The 22,780-nt window shown below is 42.9% G+C and overlaps 1 protein-coding gene across 1 annotated transcript in view; it reads right to left on the reverse strand.

Annotated features, from left to right (window-relative positions):
- Positions 1 to 22,780, reverse strand: part of LOC121923167 (protein SSUH2 homolog) — a 40,212-nt gene that overhangs the window by 7,097 nt on the left and 10,335 nt on the right. The window contains exons 3-9 of the mRNA XM_042453324.1: positions 22,346 to 22,453; positions 19,171 to 19,249; positions 18,521 to 18,650; positions 14,565 to 14,625; positions 5,878 to 6,002; positions 4,574 to 4,636; positions 1,162 to 1,247 (exon numbers count right to left, since the gene is read on the reverse strand). Of these exons, the coding sequence (XP_042309258.1) occupies positions 1,162 to 1,247; positions 4,574 to 4,636; positions 5,878 to 6,002; positions 14,565 to 14,625; positions 18,521 to 18,650; positions 19,171 to 19,249; positions 22,346 to 22,453 (652 nt within the window). The remainder of the gene's footprint in view (positions 1 to 1,161; positions 1,248 to 4,573; positions 4,637 to 5,877; positions 6,003 to 14,564; positions 14,626 to 18,520; positions 18,651 to 19,170; positions 19,250 to 22,345; positions 22,454 to 22,780) is intronic.

Genomic DNA, 22,780 nt, shown 5'->3' on the forward strand with positions numbered 1-22,780 from the left:
ACAGAAGGCTGGTTCTCTAGTAAGGTTTTTATTTCTTGTTTATGATTTCAGAACACTGAGAAATGGGTGAAAATGTTTTAGAGCTCAGAGTAGCTAATGCTTAAATTAGCCAATGTACGCTTCAGGTTCAAAGAAAGAAAGCTCATATGTAACCTAATTTCAAAAATAGAGATGGTAATTCAAAAAATTTTCCATCCCCAAGATATGTCAGAAAAAAGGGATAATTATTTCTTCCTGAAGTGCCAAGACATTCAGGATATTTTCTTTCCCAAAAATGATGTGGAACTCTACAACTATCTAAAGAAAGCTACAGAGCATCCCCCAAAACATCACATGTCCAGAACAGACTGCAGAAATAATCCAGTTTAAGACTGCTTTAACTGCCCTGGCTCAGTGTTATGGAATTCTGGGAACTGTAATTTTGAGAGACATGTAACCTTCTGTCAGAGAGCTCTGGTGCCACAATAAACCACAGTTCCCAGGAGTCCCTTGCAATGAGCCAGGGCAGTTAAAGCAGACTCAAACTGGATTATTTCTGCAGTGTATTTAGGACTATAGTTTTGCAGAAAGCTGTTTCCCATAGTTTCCCATGAAAGCTACTGAGCTGTCCAAAAAGACAGATAAAAGCATAAAACAGAATGTTGCACAGCTTTAAATACTGAAAAGTCAAAAACTCTAAATTTCAATTCCAGTGAAGAAATTATTGAATACCCATTCCATTTAAAATTTAATTGGTCATAAATCCTGACAAAGATGGAATGAACAATTTCATTCAAAATATCTGTTTATTACAACATTGTGAAATGCAGTCTATAAATATGAGGAACATTTAAGGATGATACCAACAATCCTCATCTTGGCTTCTGTTCTCTCCTTCAGAAGACATGAATTTCTTTGGGTACAAAACTTGATTTAAAGTTCTAAATTCTGCTGTCTAATTCTAACCAGAGTGATCTAACTGAATCAAAGGAACTTAATATACTCCCTAGGCCAATATGATTTTGTTGCTTAAAAATCCTTGTAACTTTTTTGAAATGACTATTGCTTGTTACCATGACAGATGTTGAATATGGTAAGTTTGCATATTGTAAAAAAATTGAAATTCAATGTGCAAATAAAAGCAAACATGTCTAGTATCTTTTTGTTTCTTGACTCACATACTTGATGATTCGACGTCCAGCACAGAGGGTGCATGTCTGATTAGTAAAGAGATTATATCTTCTTCGAGGACACACAAGGCATGGGACCTGTTGGCATTTAATTTTAAACGTAAGAGTCAGAAGTAAACTAGGGCTGAGAGTTCACATCAAAAAGTACAGTGCATAACTTTATGATGATGGCACTACATCACTTGATGCATTTACAAGGCTGTTACTGAATTTTGGGGATATACAATGGGGCATTGAGCAAGATGTCCAGTTGTGTAATGTGAGTTCAGAATTGTGCAAAAGGAGACATTATATATCAGGATCATTTCACAGTGGCCACACTGCTGGTTCTATTTGCATAATGGTCCCAATGGCATAGGTATGTCTATAGTCCATAATGCAAGTGTTGTTCAAAAGCACAAGTCAAATTTGTTGTTGTTGTATGCCTTCAAGTTGTTTCAGATCTATGGCGACCCTAAGGAGAACACACCATGGGGTTTTCTTGGCAAGTTTCTTCAAAAGGAGTTAGCCATTGCCATCCTCTGAGGCTGAGAGAGTGTGACTAGCTCAAAGTCAGCCGGTGGGTTAACATGGCTGAGTCTGGATTCAAACCCTGGTCTGCAGAGTCATAGTCCAACACTACACCATGCTGGCTGGTAATTCAGTTTGTGATGATATAACTTCCCAACAGGTTGTCAGCCAAGGTTTCTCAACACAAACTCTTCTCAAGCCAAAATTCTTGGGAAAACACATTCTTGGATTAAAATTCTGAGAATTCCCTAGCCATTCAAGGAAGGAGACATGATGGTTGGATGACTCTGTTTGTTGTAATAAATAAATAATAAAACCTTTTCTAAGTTCTGATCAGGCTAAAGGAGGTCCCCATGTTCATTTTATCACTGATTCCATTATTTATTCCATATTGGGTTAAACCCTCTCTTATTTATTTCTTTTACTTCTATCCTGCCTTTCACCTGGAATTTACAGCATGATTATAAAACAAGTATAAATAAAAAACCTAACAATCTATGTGTGGAATTCTATATGAGTCACTTGGTGAAGTATAAAAGCAATGTCTCCTGAACCCCCCCCCCTCAAAAAAAAAACACCAAAATCAGTCAGAAATATAATTCATCTGTTCTCCTCCAGAATGGACCGCCTTCTCCCCATGCAGCTGATACCCAGTAAAGCAGGTGCTAGGGTGGGGGTATTATGATTGTGGCAGTAATGTCACAATTGTGAGTAAATAGAAATCATGAATCATCTGCCCAAATACCCTAAAGGTACCAAATTCCACCTGATCTTGGAAGCTGTGTAGGGTCAACCTGGTTAGTACTTGGTTGGGAGACGCCAATGAATACCAAGTGCTGTAGGTTATATAACAGAGGAAGAAACAGGGAAACTACCTAAGAAATGTTTTTTGTGGGTTTTTCAGGCTATGTGGCCATGTTCTAGAAGAGTTTTTTCCTGACGTTTCGTCAGCCACAGATGGTGGTGAAACATCAGGAAAAACTTTAAAACATGTCCACATAGCCTGAAAAACCCACAAAAAACTATGGATGCTGGCCGTGAAAGCCTTCGACTTTACCCCTAAGAAATGATTTGGTGGAGTCAGGCTGGGAGAACTAACTTAGTTAAGTATACCTTTTATGACTTTTTAATTTGTATGTGTTAAAGGATGTATTTGTATGAGTGTATTTTCATTGTTTTATAGTATTTTATTTTAACTGTTGGTTTTAAGTGTTTTCTTTTTTAATTGTTTTGTATTTTAAAATGTTGTACCCCACCTCGAGCCTTGAGAAATAAAATTTATTATTATTATTATTACTATTATTATTATTATTAAACTATATAGCTGATACAGAAGTCCAGTCAATATTATTAAAATATTGTTAAATAGACAATATTATTAAAAATAAAATAATTAAATAAGTTATCATACAGCATAATCTATAATATGGCTTCCTTTCACACTATATAGCTAAAGTGCTAGGATTCCACTTTGACTGCCACAGCTGCACTCTGCAGAATCCTGGTGTTTGTACTTTGATGAGGCACCAGAGGATAACTCTGGCCAAGAATTCTAAATGCCCATCCCTTAATTTCAAATCCCAGGATTTCATTGGTTGTTTCCACAGTCAATACACTGGAATTATAGTGCTATAACTGTTTAGTGTGAAAGGCTCACAGTCTTCCCTTTCTTTTTATATTTTGGAAACATAATGGCCAAAATCCTTCATGGTCCACATAACTACAACAAATGGAGTTCCATCAAAGTCATAGTTAGTTCTGACAATGCCACCTCCTCAAATCTCTCTTTGCAGTCTGGCAGCACCCCAGCCAAACACTTTCCAAGGCACTACAGATGGAGTACTGGGAAATTATACCTGCTGTGCTCTCCTAGTCTTGGATGGCCTGAAGAGCAGGCAGGTGGAGACATACTCTGAGGTCCTGCCAACTGCATGTGCCAAGGTGATCCATGACCAGGAGAGTGCTTCAGATGCCTTTTGCCAGTACGCTGCTCTCCAGCAACTCCAGCATAAAGAGCCTGGTAACAATGGTTAAATGCTGGTACTGCAGCTACAACATAGTAAATTCAGTCCTAAGGGAGGGCTCCAGGATCCACTCAGACTTCCATCCTTTCATAAGTTGGTAAAATGAGTACCCAGCTTGTTGGGGGAAATTAGCTTACACATTGTAAACCACTTAGGGAGTGCTAGTTCACTGATAAGTGGTATAGAAATGCACTTGCTTTTGCTATTTCAGAAACACTAGCTGCAGAGCTTCTAGGCAGCAAAGCTAGATTTGGAGGGTCATATTTGGTCGTTCACAACTGTAAATGTGAATCCCCAGACGTTATGATAATGTAAGTACGGATTGCAGACTTGTCACTAACAAACAAGATGCAAGCCATAAATATCAAGAGAGTTTATTTTTCCTAAATTGATGGAATCTGATGGTTCATGAATTAATTAATCAAGAATTTTTGACTGGCTTGTGGGTGGATTCTTGGTTTGATTTTATGATTTTTTGAGGGTATGATAATAATTTTTATTTTAATTACAATGCATTGCAGTACAGATATTTTAACTGCAATCTGCTGCAAGCATCCAGGAACGGACAAAAATAGAATATACATGTTGTAAAACAGCAATGTGTGAGGGTAGCGAATAGATACCCCTACCTCTAAAATATATCACTGTATCAAAGTTTAAAATTCTAGTTTCTACCTCTGGGGCTTCATAACTGTTCTACTAATGAAGTTTACAAGACATTTTGGAATAATATTGGGACTGACTGCAATCTCACTTGTTCCCTGCCTTGATCCATGGGGAGAGACTCACATTTCCTCTCCATCATAAACATGCAAATAAATTATTTGCATTCACTATGTAAAACATCCACTTGTGTTAGCCAATACTTACCGTTTTCTGGCCCCAACACAAGGTGCATGTTTTTCTACCTGAACATTGGCACACTGGGCATCCCTTCAAATCAAAGAAAGAAAGAAAGAAAATTAAAAATGGAGCTACCTGATTTGATCCAGGCCTTGTTTGACAAGAGATAAACAACTCAGAGCAAGCAACAATGAAGTGTGCAGATCTTCCATTTCATGGGTTATATCTACATTCTGGCTGCCCTATCTTCAGATACCTCAATTCCAGACATATGACAAGTCAGCTGCATCCAAAAAAAAGGATACTGACTTCTTTTCCTTTCATGTCCCCTCCCCTTTCCTCTCCAAAGCTTTGTTGGAACAGTCGAATTGAAAAGCCAAAAACAAAAGGTAATATACTCTTTATCTACTGTATATCTACTTGAAAAGTAACAAAACAATATATATAACAGAAGAATTCAAAACCAATAAAAGAGCAACAATGGCAAAGAGAATAATATAAAATAGCAAATATATCAGATAATATAAGCTACATTGAATGCATTTATATCACACCTTTCTCCCAGTAATGGGACTTAAGGTGGCTAACAACATATTTAAAAACAAAATAAATTAAAAACTCTAAAAATAATTAATAAAATATAAGAGTTATTTTAAAAGTGTGTATTAAAGAATGTATAAAATTAAAACATTAAATGTTAAAAAAACTTTAACATTTATTAAAAGAGTATAGACAAACCTTAAAATCACCACACAGCATTAACACCCTGTTTCTAAAATTCTGGCAACATAACATTGTTTTGATTTTCTGATGGAAGGCAGGGAGTTACGAAGTCTGGGAGCAGCCACCAAGAAGACTCTGTCTCTTCTTCCCACCGAACAAGCCTGGGAAGGTGATGGGACAGAGAGAAGGACCTCTCCAGAAGTCCTGGAGCTCATATGGGCTGATAAATGGAGCTAAAGTACTTCAGTACCTAAGCCCAGGCTATATAGGGTTTTATAGGACAAAACTAGTCAGGTATCCTTTTCATGCTGCAAACATTTTCACCATTTGAATTTAGTATGTGGGGGGGGGGGGTAGAGTTTGTTTTAGCTACTTTGTTTTTGAAGAGTTTGACAAAAATGTTTTTTTCAGATCCAGGAAAGAAAAGACTTCAGACTTTTGAGAATTTGAAAGAAAGAACTTCAGATTAAAATTAAAAAAAAAAAAATTTCCTCATAGATTTCCTCATTTCTAGTTGAACCTAAGTGTTTCCTTGGCTACCAGGGTCAGTCCAAATTTCCTTTCCTCTTTAAAACATATCTATTCATACATCTGCATTCAGTCTGTACCGTTACAGATGATGTGTGAGGTACTTTGATTGCCACAGTCTTGTTTTTGAACATGTCAGGAACATCTACTCTTATAGCCCAAGGCAAAGGAGCTGCACCATTCTGAGGAGAATCTATCACCTCACCTGAGGAAAAAGAAAGCAGAGAAGGAATACTTTCTAACCACAAGTAAAATGCTATAAGAGAAACTAATTAGCAATGATCAAACTATGAATTTATTATTATTATTATTATTATTATTATTATTATTATTATTAGAATATGTATACCCCAACCAATATCAAAGTTATCAGTGTGGCTTACAAAAACCACTAGAACATGTTACACAATTTAAAATATTAACATGATTAAATTAACTTTAAAAAATGAATTTCAGGAATGAGTGAAAAACAGATTTCAAGAGGTTTTTTAAACTATGGGCACTTTATTTGGAATGAAGTTAATGAGTTCTAAAACAAAATAAGATACAGGACTTCAGTATCTGTGGGGGAGCAATTCCGGATGGGTGCACAGACCCTGGGGCTCCTGCCTGGTCATCCCATGTGGAGATTCTTGAATCCTCCAAGGAGGAAGCGGGAGATGAAGATGGTGTCAGCATCTGTGCCCTCCCAGACAAGGCTAAGTCCAGATTCCAGCACCTCTCTTGGAATCTCTAGGTCAGGGGTAGGCAACCTTTTTGAGCCGGGGGCTGGGTTGGTGTCCCCCAGGCAACTGGTGGGGCCGAAGCCGGGGGTGGAGCTTCAACTTTCCGGGGCGGGCCAGTCCACGTGCAGGGGGTGGACTTCCCCTCCGGGGCGGGGGCCGCATGCCGGGGTGGAGCTTCCACCACTCCGGGTGGGCCGTGTGCCGGGCGGAGCTTCCACCCTCTGGGGGCCAGGCCCCCCATCTTTGCTGGCCCCTGACGAGGCCCCAGCCCCTGTCAGAGAACCGGCAAAAAAGCTGGTGGGGCCGCCAGCACTGGAGGGCCCCTGGAGGCCCCAGCGCCAAAACACCGGGCCTCCCAGAGGCCCCCTGCCGCCGTCGAGAGCCCTCCTGAGGGAACCCAGGGATGGCAAAGGGCCCCAGGAGGCCCCCTGCCCCCTCGGAGCCCTCCTGGAGGGCCACAGGGACAGCAGCGGGCCCAGGAGGTCCCCCCTGCCGCCCTCGGAGCGTTCCTGGAAGGCCCCAGGGGCGGGGCACCGGGCCCCACCCGAGGCCCCCGCCGCCCCCGGAGCGCTCCTGGAGGCGCCCCAGGGACAGCAGCGGGCACCCAGGAGGCCCCCTGCCGCCCTCGAGCGTTCCTGGAAGCCCCAGGGGCGGCAGCGGGCCCCTGAGGCCCCCTGCCGCCCTCAAGCGCTCCTGGTGGGCCCCCGGGTGCAGCGGGCCCCCAGAGGCCTCCTGCCGGCCTCGGAGCCCCCTGCCGGGGCCCCAGGGATGGCAAAGGGCCCCCAGGAGGCCCCCTGCCGCTTCGGAGCCCTCCTGGGGGCCCCAGGGATGCAAAGGGCCCCAAGGAGGCCCCCTGCCGCCCTCAGAGCGCTCTGGTGGGCCCAGGGATGGCAGCAGGCCCCCCAGAGGCCTCCTGCCTGCCCTCGGAGCCCTCCTGGAGGGCCCCAGGATGGCAAAGGGCCCCCAGGAGGCCCCCTGCTGCCCTCGGGTCCTCCTGGAGGGCCCCAGGGGCGGCAGCAGGCCCCAGGAGGCCCTGCTGCCCCTCGGAGTGCTCCTGGAGGGCCCCAGGTGTGGCAGAGGGCCCCCCAGAGGCCCCCTGCCACCCCTCGAGCCCCCTGGAGGGCCCCAGGGACAGCAGCGGGCCCCCCAGGAGGCCCCCTGCCGCCCTCGGGCGTTCCTGGAAGGCCCCCAGGGGCGGCAGCGGCCCCCCAGAGGCCCCCTGCCGCCTCGGATGCTCCTGGGGGCCCCGGGGCGGCTGCGGGCCCCCCAGAGGCCCCCTGCCCCCTCGGAACCCTCCTGGAGGGCCCCAGGGGCAGCGGGGCCTCCCTAAAGCTTTCGCCGCTCTGGGCGCCGCCATTTTGGGTGGCAAAATGGCGGCACCCATAGCCCCAGAGGTCGTGCGCGATTCGCCGCCATTTTGCCGCCCAAAATGGGCGGTGCCCAGAGCGGCGAAGAGCCGTTGTCTGCGGCTGCGCGGGGCCGCGGCAACAGCACCCGGGGGCCAGGCGCAGGCCTCCGCGGGCCGCATCCGGCCCGCGGCCGGAGGTTGCCAACCCCTGTCTAGGCTCCTCTAGTGCAACTCTGTTGTCAATTGCGACAGACCCTGACCACAGACTGCGCGGGAGGAGCTACACATGCCTAGGAGAGTATCCTCTCTAGAAATCTCTCGGTCTTTCAGTAAGTTAAAGTTGACCACAGGGTGCACTGGAGGACCTAGATATTCCTAGAGAGAAAACATATTAATCAAATCGTGTGATAATCAAATCCGCCATATACAGTATTAAAACCACAAATAGGGAGGGATGAGTGTACTGATAATATTCATGTGTAATACAGTACAGTGGAGTCAAAGCTGCAACAGTATATTGTGCATTTCAGTTGGCCAATAAAGGTATCACTGTTGGTGTATATACTCATGTGTAAGTCTAGAAAATTTAGCCCCAATTGACCCAAAACGTCTGGGTCCAATTTATCCTCAGATCAACGAAAGTACTATACTTTAACTCTATTAAATAGGAACCAATTCCTTCTCTGAGTAGGTGAGAAAAACTGAGAACTTAGGGGCTGTACAGACCCTTACTAGCCAGATCTGGGTTGTGGCAACCACATGCCGCAGTCCCAATCTGGCCTTTCTGTGGCACAAAAAATGGCTCCCTTTTTTCACCCATGGAAGTGCACCATCGCCACCAGCACCACAGCTCCCTGTGCTCCTTGGCACATCTGTATGCGCTGCTCACCCAAGGGAGTACTGTGCCCACCTCCCACAGCGGGGAGCTCCAGCATGCCACACCACCACTCTGCCCTGATGCTGGAGTTCCGTGCCAGTCGGTCAAGGCCCCTACTCTGTCAACCAAAGCACCTAAAGAAAGCACTTATCCCTCTATTCTCTTCCACCAACAGCATCACTTCTGACCTTTTTGAAAGCCTCAGCAAGAAATGCAACAGTGATGACTCATGGAGCTTCCTTCAAAAGAGTGCTGAGACAAAATTGGGCTTTAAAAGATTTGCATATGACATTGTTTACTATTGTCAGTTTTTCTGGTTAAGCAAAGTTATCACATTAAATTAAAGCATAATCCTGGCAACATTGTCACCATTTTTCTTTGCCTTTTCATTGTTTCTGAGATGTGTGTATAATATCCTTAGCCTTGCCTGTGCCCACCTCACCTCCCTAAACACATCCCCTGCCCACAGTTATTAGTGGTCCTTCCTCACTTTTCCAGCCTTTCAGGTGGAGTACAACAGTTATGCCTCTCAGACTTTTGTAAGTTTGTTGGCATCATCAGTTTCATTGTTTCATTCTTTACTCCTTTGCTAATGCCCCTAAGTTTTACTCTTGGCTTACCCACAGGTAATATCAAAATCCATTATTTTGCCCCACACCTGCCCTCGACTTACACTGAGGTCAAGTGTATGTTTGTATATATATTGTAAGGATAGATTCTGGCTGTTGAAAATGAGACCAGAGAGATATTTGAACTTGGCTGAATGAAAGGGTGGCTGTGCACCTGGAAGCTAGCCAATGAGAAAAGAAGAGGACAGAGGAAATGGTCCTGCACAGGAAGAGGAGGAGAGAGGTAGCTGGGCAGCCATTTTAAGTGGTGACTTTAATGTTTTTCAAACTCTAGGAAGGGTGTGCTTGTATCACATCTAGTGAGTCACACCTGTGAGTCACTAGGGCAGAGCTAGCAGGACTAGCTCTTTATTTCTTCTCCCAGAGCCTCTGCAGAGCAGTTCCTGCTACAGAGAGAGGAGGGAGAGAGAGGTGCTGGGCAGCCATTTAAGTGGTACTGTTTTAAATTGTTTTTCAAATCTGAAGGGTGTGCTTAGTCAATCCCAGTGAGTCCCACCTGTGGTCACTAGGGCGGGGCTAGCAGACTAGCTCTTTATTCTTCTTCCAGAGCCGCGCGCCTAACAGCGCGCAAAATTTTATTTGTATTGTATTTATATTTCATTTTTTATCTCCAGAAATCTAAAACAGAGGCAGAATCGCGTTGAGCTCACTGCCACAAATTGTTGACATCAGGAGTTTAACGTTGGTGTTTTCTGGAGGATTTTTTTTTTTTTCAGGAGGAAGCCCCACAATCTTTCTAATTTTGACTTATTCACGTATGCGACACTGACGGGACACGGCAGTCACCTGCAACACTTGTGGGAGTTTCTCTTTTTGCCTACAGAGTGGGAGAACGACTTCACATGTCCCAGTGCAAAGTTGATAGACCTCTTGGAGGAGAAAGTGGCAGCAGTTGGATTTCAGAGTAAGCTACACTTCAACATATTAGGGAGCAGGGAGGATTTCCTGGACACAACAGAACAACATCCTGACGAATACCACGCAGGGGAAGATGCTGGAGCCGGAGGAGGTCACTTCACATACCAGGAGGCGACAGCTGGAGGAATGTCACACAGCGAAAGTACGTAGGCCAAGAAGGGATTGTTCGGGAAACTGCAGCTAGAGAATCGATTTGAAGCTCTTTCCCTCATCAAGGAGGATGAAGGAAGAGCAGCCATGAACAGATTTCAGGACAGAGCCGGCACGCATGAGAGTCCCACCCAAAGGGGACACGCCGATGCTAAACTTCGTAGGAGGCGTGTGGTCATAGTGGGGGACTTTGTTGAGGGGTACAGAAGCAGTGATTGTAGGCCTGACGTCTCGAGAGGTGTGTTGTCTCCAGGGGCCAAGATCGTGATTGTACCAGAGAGGCTGGAAAGAGACTGGTCAAGCCTACTGACCAATACCCCTTCCTTTTGGTCCACGTGGGGAACCACCGATTACTGCACAGACCAGCCTGCAGAATCAAAAAAGGGTTACGAGGCGCTTGGAGGACTGAAAGGAATGGATGCACAGGTTGTCATCTTGTCTCTTCTGGCCAGTCGAGGGCCATGGTCCAGGAAGGAGAGGAAAATAGCGGATGTGAACACTGGCTCTGCAGGTGGTGCCGCCGGAGAAGGTTTGGATTGTTTTGCTCATGGGCTTGCGGTTCCATGAGGAGGGACTTCTTGCAACAGACGGGTTTGCATCTCCAGCCCGTTGGAGAAAGTCTTTGCCAACGTCTCAAGAACTGATCAGGAGGCTTGACTGATTCCGTGGGAAAGGGAGACAACATTATAGGAAGGTGAAAGGATGGCGAAAATAGTTAAACAGCATGAGGTAACAAGAAAAAAAAAAGTGCAAGGACCTACAGTGGGAGGCAAATAAACTTGCACCAGGAACAAATTAAATGGGCCCGTTGTCTGCGATGCCTCTACATTAATGCACAGAGCATGGGAATAAGCAAGATGAACTTGAATTCCTAGTACAGCAAAGAAATATGATATAATAGGCCTCACTGAACCTGGTGGGATGAGTCTCATGATTGGAATGTGGAATAGAGGGTACCTTTTTAGGAGAAATAGGCCAAAGGAAAGGGGGGAGGAAATAGCACTATACAGTGTACCTCGGGATACGAATACAATACCCAGGTTACGAAATTTTCGGGATACGAAAAAATCCCATAGGGAATTATGTTTCGGTTTTCGATGTTTTTTTTCGGGTTACGTAAAAACTTTTGGTGCTTTTTTTCGGCTTTTTCGCAGAATCGCACAGCTTTTCCCATTAGCGCTCATGGCAATTCGGCTTACGAAGGCTTTTCGGGTTACGAAAGCGGCCGCGTTACGAATTAATTTGTAACCCGAGGCACCACTGTATGTCAGAGATATTTCACCAGTGAAGAGATCCAGGCATCCAATCCTGGAGCCAGGTGGAGAACATCTTGGATAAGAATCAAAGGGGAGGGAAACAACAAGGTGTATGGTGGGAGTCTACTACAGACCTCCAGAGTCAGACGGAGGAACTGGATATGCCTTTCTAGAACAGATGACCACCTAGTCAGAAAAAGCAGATCGTAGTATGATGGGCGACTCAACTACCCATATTTGCTGGAAGTAAAACCAGCCAATCCCAAAGTCTAACAAATTCCTCCACTTGCCTGGAGACTATTTCATGCGTCCAAAAAGTGAAAGGCACACAAGGGGGTCAGCTATTTTGGATCTGATCCTAACCAACAAGGATGACTGGTTAATGGGTGCAAGTGGTGGGATCATTAGGTGGAAGTGACCTGTTCTCCTGAAGTTTGTTACAGTGGAAAGGAGAAGCCAGCATAGTCAAACACACCTCCTGCCTTAGGAGAGCGAATTTCAGTAAACTTAGAGAAGTATTGAGGGTGATCCCGTGGTCCGAATACTAAAGATACGGAGTCAGGACGGATGGGAGTTTCCAAAAGAGAGATACTGAAGGCACAATTTCAAACCGTCCAGTGAGAAAGAAAAATGGGAGGTGTCTCAAGAAACCCAGGAGGATGACTAAGGAACTTCACACGAGCTAAGTTGAAACGGAACAGTATAAGAAATGAAACAAGGGGGAAATCACAAAAAAGGAATTCAAAGAAATAGCAGGCATGTGTAGGGATAAAGTCAGAAAGCTAAAAGCGCAGAATGAGCTCAGCTTGCTGAGGAGGTTAAGAACAACAAAAAGGCTTTTGGATATGTCCGACAGCAAAAAGAAAGAAAAGGAAACGGTAGGGCACACTGCGTGGAGAAGATGGAAAATGCCAAAAGCTAACAAGAAGAGAAGGCAGAATTACCACACACCTTCTTTGCCCAGTCTTCTCAAAAAGGCAAAGGTGCTCAACCTGAGGATAATGGAGCAGAGGACAGAATAGGGGAATTTCAGCACAGAATATGTAAAGAGATAGTAGAGGAATACCTGTTAATCTAAATGAATTTAAGTCTCCAGGACCGATGAACTACTCCAAGGTATAAAGAACTGGCAAATGTAATATCGGAGCCATTGGCAATAATTTTGAAAACTCCTGGAAACAGGAGAGATCCAGCAGACGGAGGAGGGCAAACGTTGTCCCCATCTTCAAAAGGGGAAGAAGAGGATGCCCAACAATTACGCTCCAGTTAGTTGGACATCAATACCAGGAAAGATTCTGGGCAGATCAGTAAACAGAGAGTCTGTGAACATCTAGAAGGCAATGCCATAATCACAAAAGTCAACATGGTTCGCAGAAACAAGTCATGCCAACAAATCTAATATCTTTCTTTGATACAAATTACCACTTGGTAGATGAAGGGAATGCTGTGGGATATAGTAATCTTGATTCAGTAAGGCCTTTGACAAGGTTTCCCATGACATTCTTCAAACAACTGTCAAATGTGGACTAGACACGGTAACGTTACCTGATTTGAACGGACGTTGACCGGCCGAACCCAAAGGGTGCTCAACACATGCTCCTTTTCATCGTGGAGAGAATGACCAGTGGGGTCCCCACAGGGCTCTTCCTGGGCCCAGTCTATAACCTCTTTATCAATGACCTGGATGACAGAATGGGAGCATACGATCAAATTGCAGATGACACCAAATTAGGATGAATAGTTCCAGAGGACAGGATCAAAATTCAAAATGACCTGAATAGACTAGAAAGCTGGGCCAAAGCTAACAAAATGAAATTCAACACAGAGAAATGTAAGGTACTGCACAGATATAGGTTGGGAGACACATTGCTGAATGAAAGTACATGCGAAAGGGATCTAGGAGTCCAAGTAGATGATAAGTTGAACATGAGTCAACAGTGTGATGCGGCAGCTAAAAAGGCCAATACAATTTTAGGCTGCATCAATAAAAGTATAGTGTCTAGATCAAGAGAAGTAATTGTGCCATTATATTCTGCTCTGGTCAGGCCCCACCTGGAATATTGTGTCCAATTCTGGGCACCACAATTCAAAAAGGACATTGAGAAACTGGAGCGTGTCCAAAGGAGGGCGACTAAAATGGTGAAAGGTTTGGAAACCTTGCCCTATGAGGAGCGACTCAGAGAGCTGGGGATGTTTAGCCTGGAGAAGAGAAGATTAAGAGGTGATATGATAGCCCTGTTTAAATATGTGAAAGGATGTCATATTGAGGAGGGAGCAAGCTTGTTTTCTGCTGCTCCAGAGAACAGGACCCGGAACAATGGATGCAAGCTACAGGAAAAGAGATTCCACCTGAACATTAGGAGGAACTTCCTGACAGTAAGGGCTGTTCGACAGTGGAACACACTCCCTCGGAGTGTAGTGGAGTCTTCTTCCTTGGAGGTCTTTAAACAGAGGCTGGATGGCCATCTGTCGGTGCTGCTTTGATTTGGATTTCCTGCATGGCAGGGAGTTGGACTAGATGGCCCTTGCGGTCACTTCCAACTCTATGATTCTATGATTCTATGATTAAGGGAAGTACAGAGGATGTGAGAAAGGTCTACTACTGCAACTTTGTCCCTTAGTGATCATGTGTGCATAATATACAGTCAGAATTCCATATAATTTTAATTACAGCACTGTTTGTGACTATCTGTATTACTGTGTAAAATAATGGTGTAGTATACCACCTTCATATATTGTTCAGTTTTTTAAAATTAAATGTTATTTGATATCTAGAAGATCCTTGTGCTGTTCTCTCAGAAAAATGTACACTGGAGGAAGTTACAGGATAAGTACAAATTCATATATAGGACAATAGCTCTTACCCCAGTATGGTTCTGATTTCCATGATGCTGATCTTGATTCAGTGAAGGTCTCAAAGCGATACTAAGAAATCATTTCCAAAAGTTAAATGGAAAACAATTAAGAAAAAATAAGAAAACCATAGTTTATAGCTATTAAAATTTTGCATAGATAGATTGTACAGATTCTGTCAGAAACTGGGGAAACTGCTTTCTTGCAATGCATCTCCCAGAATTCCCTAATCAGCATGCTGCATGGAATACTGGGACTTGTAGTAAGCAACAGTAACACTTCCAAATCATGAACAAATTACTGTGTCTCCCCTAATGAACTGAAGAGTTTCATGGAATAAAATATATCAAATGCCAAAATGCTGAGATGGGGCCTTTTTGGCCTTGGAAATAGACATATCAAGGTAGTGTTTGCTTATGGGCAAAATGTTTCCCATGGAGGATGTTATCTCATAAATGGACCTAGCTATGAATAAGCAATATCCAACACATGGCTTTTGTTGCCATGGGCAAAAATGAGGAAGCCGCCAGTAGCATCATGCTGCATTTATCCCAATGGATTGGGACAGTGATGACTTTTAAAAAAAGATTACTATCACCTCAGAGAAAAACAAAAAATGTCTTATCTTAAAATGCCACACAATTAGATATGTTGCATACAAGATAGTGGGGACCCCTGAGAAGTGGATCAATAAATAGAAAAATGCTATTAGGGAAAGCACAAGCATGCTTTATGAAGTAGTCTGGACAATATCTATAAACAAAAAAGATTGTTGAGTTAAACACTATCACTTAGATTCAGTCTTTTTGAGGAGCAATCTCTTATAAGACTAATGTTCAAGGGCAGATGTTTATCTGAAGAATGCTGGATCGTAAAACTTTATTATTCATACTCAAAACTGTACATATTACTTAGTGGAACCAATCTACCCACCCTCCTCAAGTGGATTAGTAAATACTACGTGTCCAACCAAACAACTATGCTATATATTAGTGTATATATAGTATATACTGTCTCACATACACATACATACACACAGTCTCTCTCTCTCTCTCTCTCTCTCTCTCTCTGTGTGTGTGTGTGTGTGTGTGTGTATTTTCAGTACAAAATACTTAAGTTACTGCACACACTTAGCTGCAATCCAAAATCCCCTGAGCATTAGCACTTTGCACAACTCCTTTGAAGTTCAGAGTAAAAGCAATGTTGCACTGACATGGAAGCCACCAACTGCCATTTTAATAATGTTTAACACTTTACAGCAAAGTGAAGCCAACATGTCTACATCTGCAATGCTTAACAGAATTACAGTGGGGACCTTGCAGTCCACTGGGGTTTGGTTCCAAGACCCCTCATGCATACCAAAATTTGTGAATGCTCAGATCCCATTGCATAAAATGGCAAAGTAGAATGGTGTCCCCTTACTGTATATAAAATGGCAAAATCTAGGTTTGCTTTTAGGATTTTTTTTTAAACCAAGCCAGGTATGATTGAACCCATGGAGACGGAATCTGTGGATAAAAAGGGCTGACTGTGTATCAGTGGATTAGATAATTATAAAGAGTATGCACATGTACAAACCATACAGACCACTTCACAAATCTGCATTTTAGCACAATGCTAATCTTCTTAGCATTGTGCTAATTACAGTATATGTGCTGCTGGACTGAGTACAATATTAAGTATTCCAAATCTACACATTTCTTTTAGGTTTCCTTGTTTATAGCACAATACATTAGCTAATACACTAGAAACCTACAATCTTTTTTTAAAAAACAAATTTGTACACTTTACAACAGATAGTGTTTTATGCATATAAATATATATATAAAGCCCTAAATAGCTTGGGCCCAGGGTACTTGGAGGACCGCCTCTCCCCATACAGTCCGCCTCGCACTCTCAGATCGGGCGGAAAACATTTATTAAGAGTTCCTAAAACAAGATACATTTCATCTCGGAGGGCATTTTCCATCTCAGCCCCACAGCTTTGGAACTCCTTGCCCGATGAGCTCCGTGTTGTTACCTCCCTAGACGTATTCAAGAGGAATTTGGAGACCTTCCTATTCCGCCAGGCTTTTCCCCATGAGCATTAATGTTATCTTTATCTCCCCTTAATGATATATACTGTTCAATCCAGCTATTTGTTATGGTTTTTAATGTTTTTAATTGTTTTGTAGGATAATTGGTTTTAGATGATGTATGGTTTTTTGACTGGTATGGGTGGTTGGTTTGCACATTGTTGGGGATATATGTTGTTTTTAACTGTTTTTGTTATACTTTTTCATGTTGGAAACCGCTGTGATCTGCACAGGAATAGCGGTATATAAATAAAAAAAATTATTTATTATTATTATAATAAATATACAGTACTCTAATTTGATGCATCCTACAATTGTGTGTGCCAGTGTGATAGCAAAAAGGTAAAACCTATACAACATTTGCTAGTAAAGTTCGCTTTTTAGAGCCATTAAGTAACTAGATTTCTTTTTCCTTTCTTTCTCTTTTTATGGCCGCATGCAGGGGAGTTCTTTAGCATACTGCATGGACTCCTACATCATGCATATGTATCTTTCTACAACTGTATCAGTTGCAAAATTAGTACCCCAAACTATAAAACAAGGGTAGACAAAGTGTGGCCTGTGGGCTACTCTCACCTTCCCTCTCTTATTCCTGTTTGTCATCTCAGTGCTGAAATAACCATTCTTTGGTGAAGGGAAAATGGAGAATGCCTAGCAATATGGATTACCAGGAAGCTCACCTCTGTTTCAACACAGGCAATGTTCTTGGTCAAAACTGCCTCTCCAGTAGCATCTGACTCTGACTCTGAAGAATCACAGAGCCAGGCAACTCAACACAAGCAAAAAAAGTTACTGGTAGTGGTAGCAGAGGTATGAGGGTGTTTTAAACATTTAGTTAAACAATTCCACAGCCCAGGAATCCCTAACAACAGAAATCTATAAAGTGTTCAAATCTTTCTTTTTTCCAAGTACTGTGAGCCCTTGACAGTCACTGGGATTAGGGGTGCAGGATCCCCATGAAAGTGGAAAACACACACACACACAACCCGTTTTTTAAAAACCTAAAAGAACACCTTTCTAGGAATCTCTAGTTCCTGCAGCACAACTCTATGGTCAACATGCAGCAGAAGCTGACCATAGAATTGCGCTGGAGGATCTATAAATGCCTAGAGAACTGTTTTCTCTAAGAATCTCTAGGCCCTCCAGTGTAACTTTATGGCTAACCTCTGGCAAAGTTGGATGGGAGGACCTAGAGAGAACATATAAATCAAATCCATGTATAATCAAATCCACAAAAGTCAAAGCCACAAATGTGGAAGACCAACTATACATTTAGCTACTTTGGTGTGGACTGCAAAGTAAGATTACACAGTTAGACATGATTAATACTATTCATTCTTATTTAGAGGAGCAGTGGTTTCAGTATTGAAGTAGGGCTTAGGACAGTCATGGCAAACCTATGGCACATGTGCCGGAGGTGGCACTCAGAGCCCTCTTTGTGGGCACATGTGCCGTCGCCCCAGCATACAGTTTTCCAGAGTTTGTTACTGGAAAGCCAGAGGGGCATGGCACTTTGCAATAAATAAGTGGGTTTTGGGTTTCAGTTTGGGCACTCGGCCTCTAAAAGGTTCACCATCACTGGCTTTGGACAACCAGCATTTGAATCCTTGCTCAACCTTGGAAATCCCCAGATAGCCTTGGGCAAGTCACATTCTCTCAACCTCAGAGGAAAGAAGTGGCAAGGCTCCTCTGAACCAATCATGCCAATAAACAGTAGGATATGGGTCACCATTATTGGGAGTCAACTTGAAGGCAAGGAATAGCAACAACAATTGTTTATTTGTGTATTGTTTAAATTTGTCTATCAGATTACTGCCCATGGCACTAGAAGCGATTAACAATCAGAATATGAAACACTACTTTATACTAACAAAATATGCACAACTGCTTACTCTATAGGTATTCAATGGTTGTAGGTCAGTAATCACCATTTCTCTGGCAGGGGTTTTGTTGTAGCAACGTTTCCTTGTCACGTACTGGATAAATGCTTCTTTGGCATCATCCTCTGCAATGGTTGGAATACTGCAGAAAAGAAGAAATTACATGGGTGGGAATAAGTGGAGAAACAGCTCAGACTTTTCATACTCCTTTAATGCCTCAGGCACCTCAGAAAACTATGTTGTATTAAGATTTGTTGTTGCTGTTGTGAGCCTTCAATTAATTTCCAGATTGATCCTAAGGTAATGGGGTTTCTTTGGCAAGATTTATTCACAGAGGGTTTGCCATTGCCTTCTTCTGAGGCTGAGAAAGTGTTACTTCTGTAAGGTTACCCATAGGGTTTCCATGGCCAAGATATGATAGAAACCCTAGTCTCTAGATTCATTGTCCAGTGCTCAAACCACTACTCTACACTGGCTCTCACAGGGAACATATATTCATTATAATATCAAGCAGTACCTGTTTTGCCACCCTCATCTCTTTAACAATACCTCTTCATTTACATCTACCCAGAGATGAGCAATAAATCTACAGTTAGTTTGTAGCAAATGCAAAGCTAAAATGAACCGTGAATGTGCATTTGAAATAACACTATCCCTCTTACTTCCAGTTCATCTGAGCTGGATGTGGTTCGCTTCCACAGTCAAGAAGCAAATCAGGCGGCGGAAGGAAACATTTTCTTTCTGTGAAGAAAAGAGATGACAGTGAGGAAAATAATTGTTAGGCTAAATGGCTGTGAACGATCTGTGGCATAAGAAGCATGAAACTTAAAAGTTCCACTTCATTTGTATCTTGGCGTCAAGGGAATCAACTTGCAATGTTCATTTTGTTGAATAGCATAAGGACTACTTTAATTTAGACCAGTGAGTTTCAAACTTTGGTGTGGGAACCCCAGAGGTGTATAAAACTTGCTCAGGGATGGGGGAGACTTGGAGGCCCTGATCCCCCCCCTCCTCCTCCTTCTCTTCCCAATCTTTTTTTGTCCTGGAAGAGAAGAGAAGAGAAGGGCAAGGATAGCATCTGAAGCTTCTACATGCAGGGAGAGGAGAAGGAAAGCTATTTTCGTATAAGATGTTAAAATATGAGTAAACATGAATGTGTGAACAAAAATACACACACTAAACAAAGAAAATATGTTTTTTGATATATTACGTTGAGGGGGGTGAGGTCTGGATGTAGATAGAAAGGAGACCTCAAGGGTAAAAAGTCTGAGAACCACTGAGCTAGACAAAGAGTGAAGCAGGGGACAATAAACACAGGTCCAAAACACACTGCAGAAGTAATCCAGTTTGAGACCGCTTTACTGCCCTGGTTCAGTGCTAGGGAATCCTGGGAACTGTAGTTCTGTAAGACATTTAGCATTCTCTGTTAGAGAGCTCTGGTGCTACAATAATCTACAATCCACAAGATCCTCTAGCCAGGACAGTTAAAGCCATATCAAACTGGATTATTTCTGCAGTGTGTTTTGGACTACAGCCATCTTTTTCAGACATAAGGCTAAATGGTTAGAGTATTGGCCTACAACTCTGGAGATTCCCAACTCAGCCATGAAACCCACTGGTCACCTTGGGCAACTCACATGCTCTCAACCTCTGGGGAAGGCAGTGGCAACGCTCCTCTGAACAAATTTTGCCAAGAAAAAACTGATAGATTTGCCTTACGGTCACCATACACTGGCAACAACTTGAAGGCACACAATAACAACAACAACAAATGGTTTATAAGAACCAGCGCTACCATTTGTAGAGTCAAATTCCTTCCTCAGACAGCAGATGTTTGGAGTAGCAGCAGCAGCAACCACTGCTGGTCCTCCCAAGCCCACTGCTTATTCTCCTATATTGGGGATAGATATGTATGCCATGCTGTCTGTCTTGCAGCCCCTGGTGCCTTTGTATGTGATGAAGAACCCTATTGTATTGGCAATACTGAAGCAAGGTTCAGGGATCTGTTGCCATATTGAAGCAATATTGAGGCAAGCCAGTCAACACCTCTACATGGAATGGAGGGCACTGCCTTTTCTCCCTTTTTGCCCCAGGCAGGAATATGTATTGGGCTATCCCAGTTATAAGGATTATGTCACAATGAACCTTGTGCCTCTTTTCCCCCAGCAGAGTTGTAAAAAGCTCAGAAGCCTTTGCTTCGGTTTTAAGATTCACTACAACTCGCTGTGTTCTCTGGAAACTGTGGTTAATCTTCACAATTCTTCATGATGCTCTGCGGAAACAAACCTCAGAAAGCAGTTATGAAGCTGGTTTGTTTCAATTAACTATAGTTAAAAATAACTGCATTTTAACATCTGGATGACAGCATTTAGGGTACAGTTACTCAACAACTTGGAAATCAGTTTTTCAGACTATCATTCCCAGATTCCATCAGTTAGCATGAACAGTGGCTCCGAGCCCTGAGTTAAGCTACTATAGTAGTGGAAGATTCCAATCTCCTTCAGATCACACCAGATGAGAAAAGGGCAGGGAACACAAACAAGTCCATAGACTCTGAGGCTTGTTTTCAAAACTCTAAACCCTTCCTAATTCAAAACCTTACCTATTTTATAATTACGCCCCATCATTATTCAAATACTGCATGGCTTGATAATGTACATGCCACAATATCTCACACACACACACACACACACACACACACACTTTTTTTTTTTTTGCAAAAGCAGTGAGAGGATTCTTTGTAACTGTCTTTTACAGACCCTAGTTTGGTTCGTAAGAAACTGTTCTTTGATGTTGTGTACCTTCAAATTGTTTCTCACTTACGACAACCCTAAGACGAACCTATCACAAGGTTTTCTGGGGTTGAGAGTGTGTGACTCACCCAAGGCCGCCCAGTGAGTTTCCATGGCTGAGTAGGAAATCAACAGCAATAACAAGCAATAGCAAGTACATTTCTATACCACTTGTCAGTGCACTTAAGCATCCCCTAAGCAGTTTACAATGTGTTAGCCAATTGCCCCCAAGAAGCTATGAGTTCATTTTAGCGACCTATGGAAGGATGCAAGGCTGAGTGACCCCGGAGCCCTACCTGGGATCGAACTCACACCCTTGTGGCTGTGAATAACTACAGTACCAGCATTTAACCACTGCACCACCACGGCTGAAATCCTGATCTCCAGAGTTGTAGTTCAACATTCAAACCACTACACCACACTGGCTCTCTTCAGAAGAAATAACATTGAAATATTTTGAGGTGGAGTGGGGATGGGATGGATTTCTTTGACTTTTTTCTGCAAAGCAAACAGGCTGTCATAGCTTGTTAAAAACTATGGCTGGAATCCTGTTGTCAGTTACAATGTCATAAGTTTAGCTGTATGACCTTGCAAATGTTTCCTATTCATATTCATGCTTGTGGTAACATTGTAATGATTGTAAATGCCACCAAAACCCCTTAAAATCCATCCAGCTGTATCAAGAGATGGTGTCCTGTGGTACTGGCAAGTAGGGTGCCATATCTACCCCCTTTCTGCTACTGAACCACAATGCATAGAGGAGTTATGACAGAGCCCTTGCTTCTGCTCCTGGCACTATAGTTAACTGATAGGAGGGGGCTGGATGTGCACCTCATTCACTAGGACCACAGAACTCAGTCCCTTGGTATACCTGGCTGAATTTTAAGATGGGCCTCAGGAATCAGATTGGGAGACAGAGCATAGTTACGACAGCATAACTACATAACTGATGGAGGATACCAGGCTACCAGTTTTACTATGGCATAAGATTTTATGAATGAAGTCCACTCCATCAGATGAATCTCTTGTATACTATACTACTTGCCTACATCTAGAAACGTTATGCCTTCATAGCCAGCAACATAGTCTACTTCATATACAGATGGATCAGAAGGGTCTAAGATTTCAGCCATGTCCTTAGGAGCGATGACACCTATGACATAAGAGATTATTAAATAAATAATGTTGTAACTTAGGCATCATATAAATGATATGGAGCATCAAAACCTACATAGGAATAATTCTCTTTAGAATCTAAGTGATATAAATTAGAAGCCAAGTATTTGATTTATTTCACTAACAGGGACGATCATTTTATGCACCCGATGCAGTTGTGCATTAAATCCAATGTAGATTCATATTCATCCAATCATATGCAACAAAGGTAAACCAGGGACCCCTTTACAGTACAATAGTACAGTACAGCAGTATGATTCCATCTTTACACCCTCTTATGCAATGCAGCATCTTGTCTTTAACT

This window comes from Sceloporus undulatus, chromosome 2 (genome assembly GCF_019175285.1).
Source record: "Sceloporus undulatus isolate JIND9_A2432 ecotype Alabama chromosome 2, SceUnd_v1.1, whole genome shotgun sequence".
NCBI classification, from domain to species: Eukaryota; Metazoa; Chordata; class Lepidosauria; order Squamata; family Phrynosomatidae; genus Sceloporus; species Sceloporus undulatus.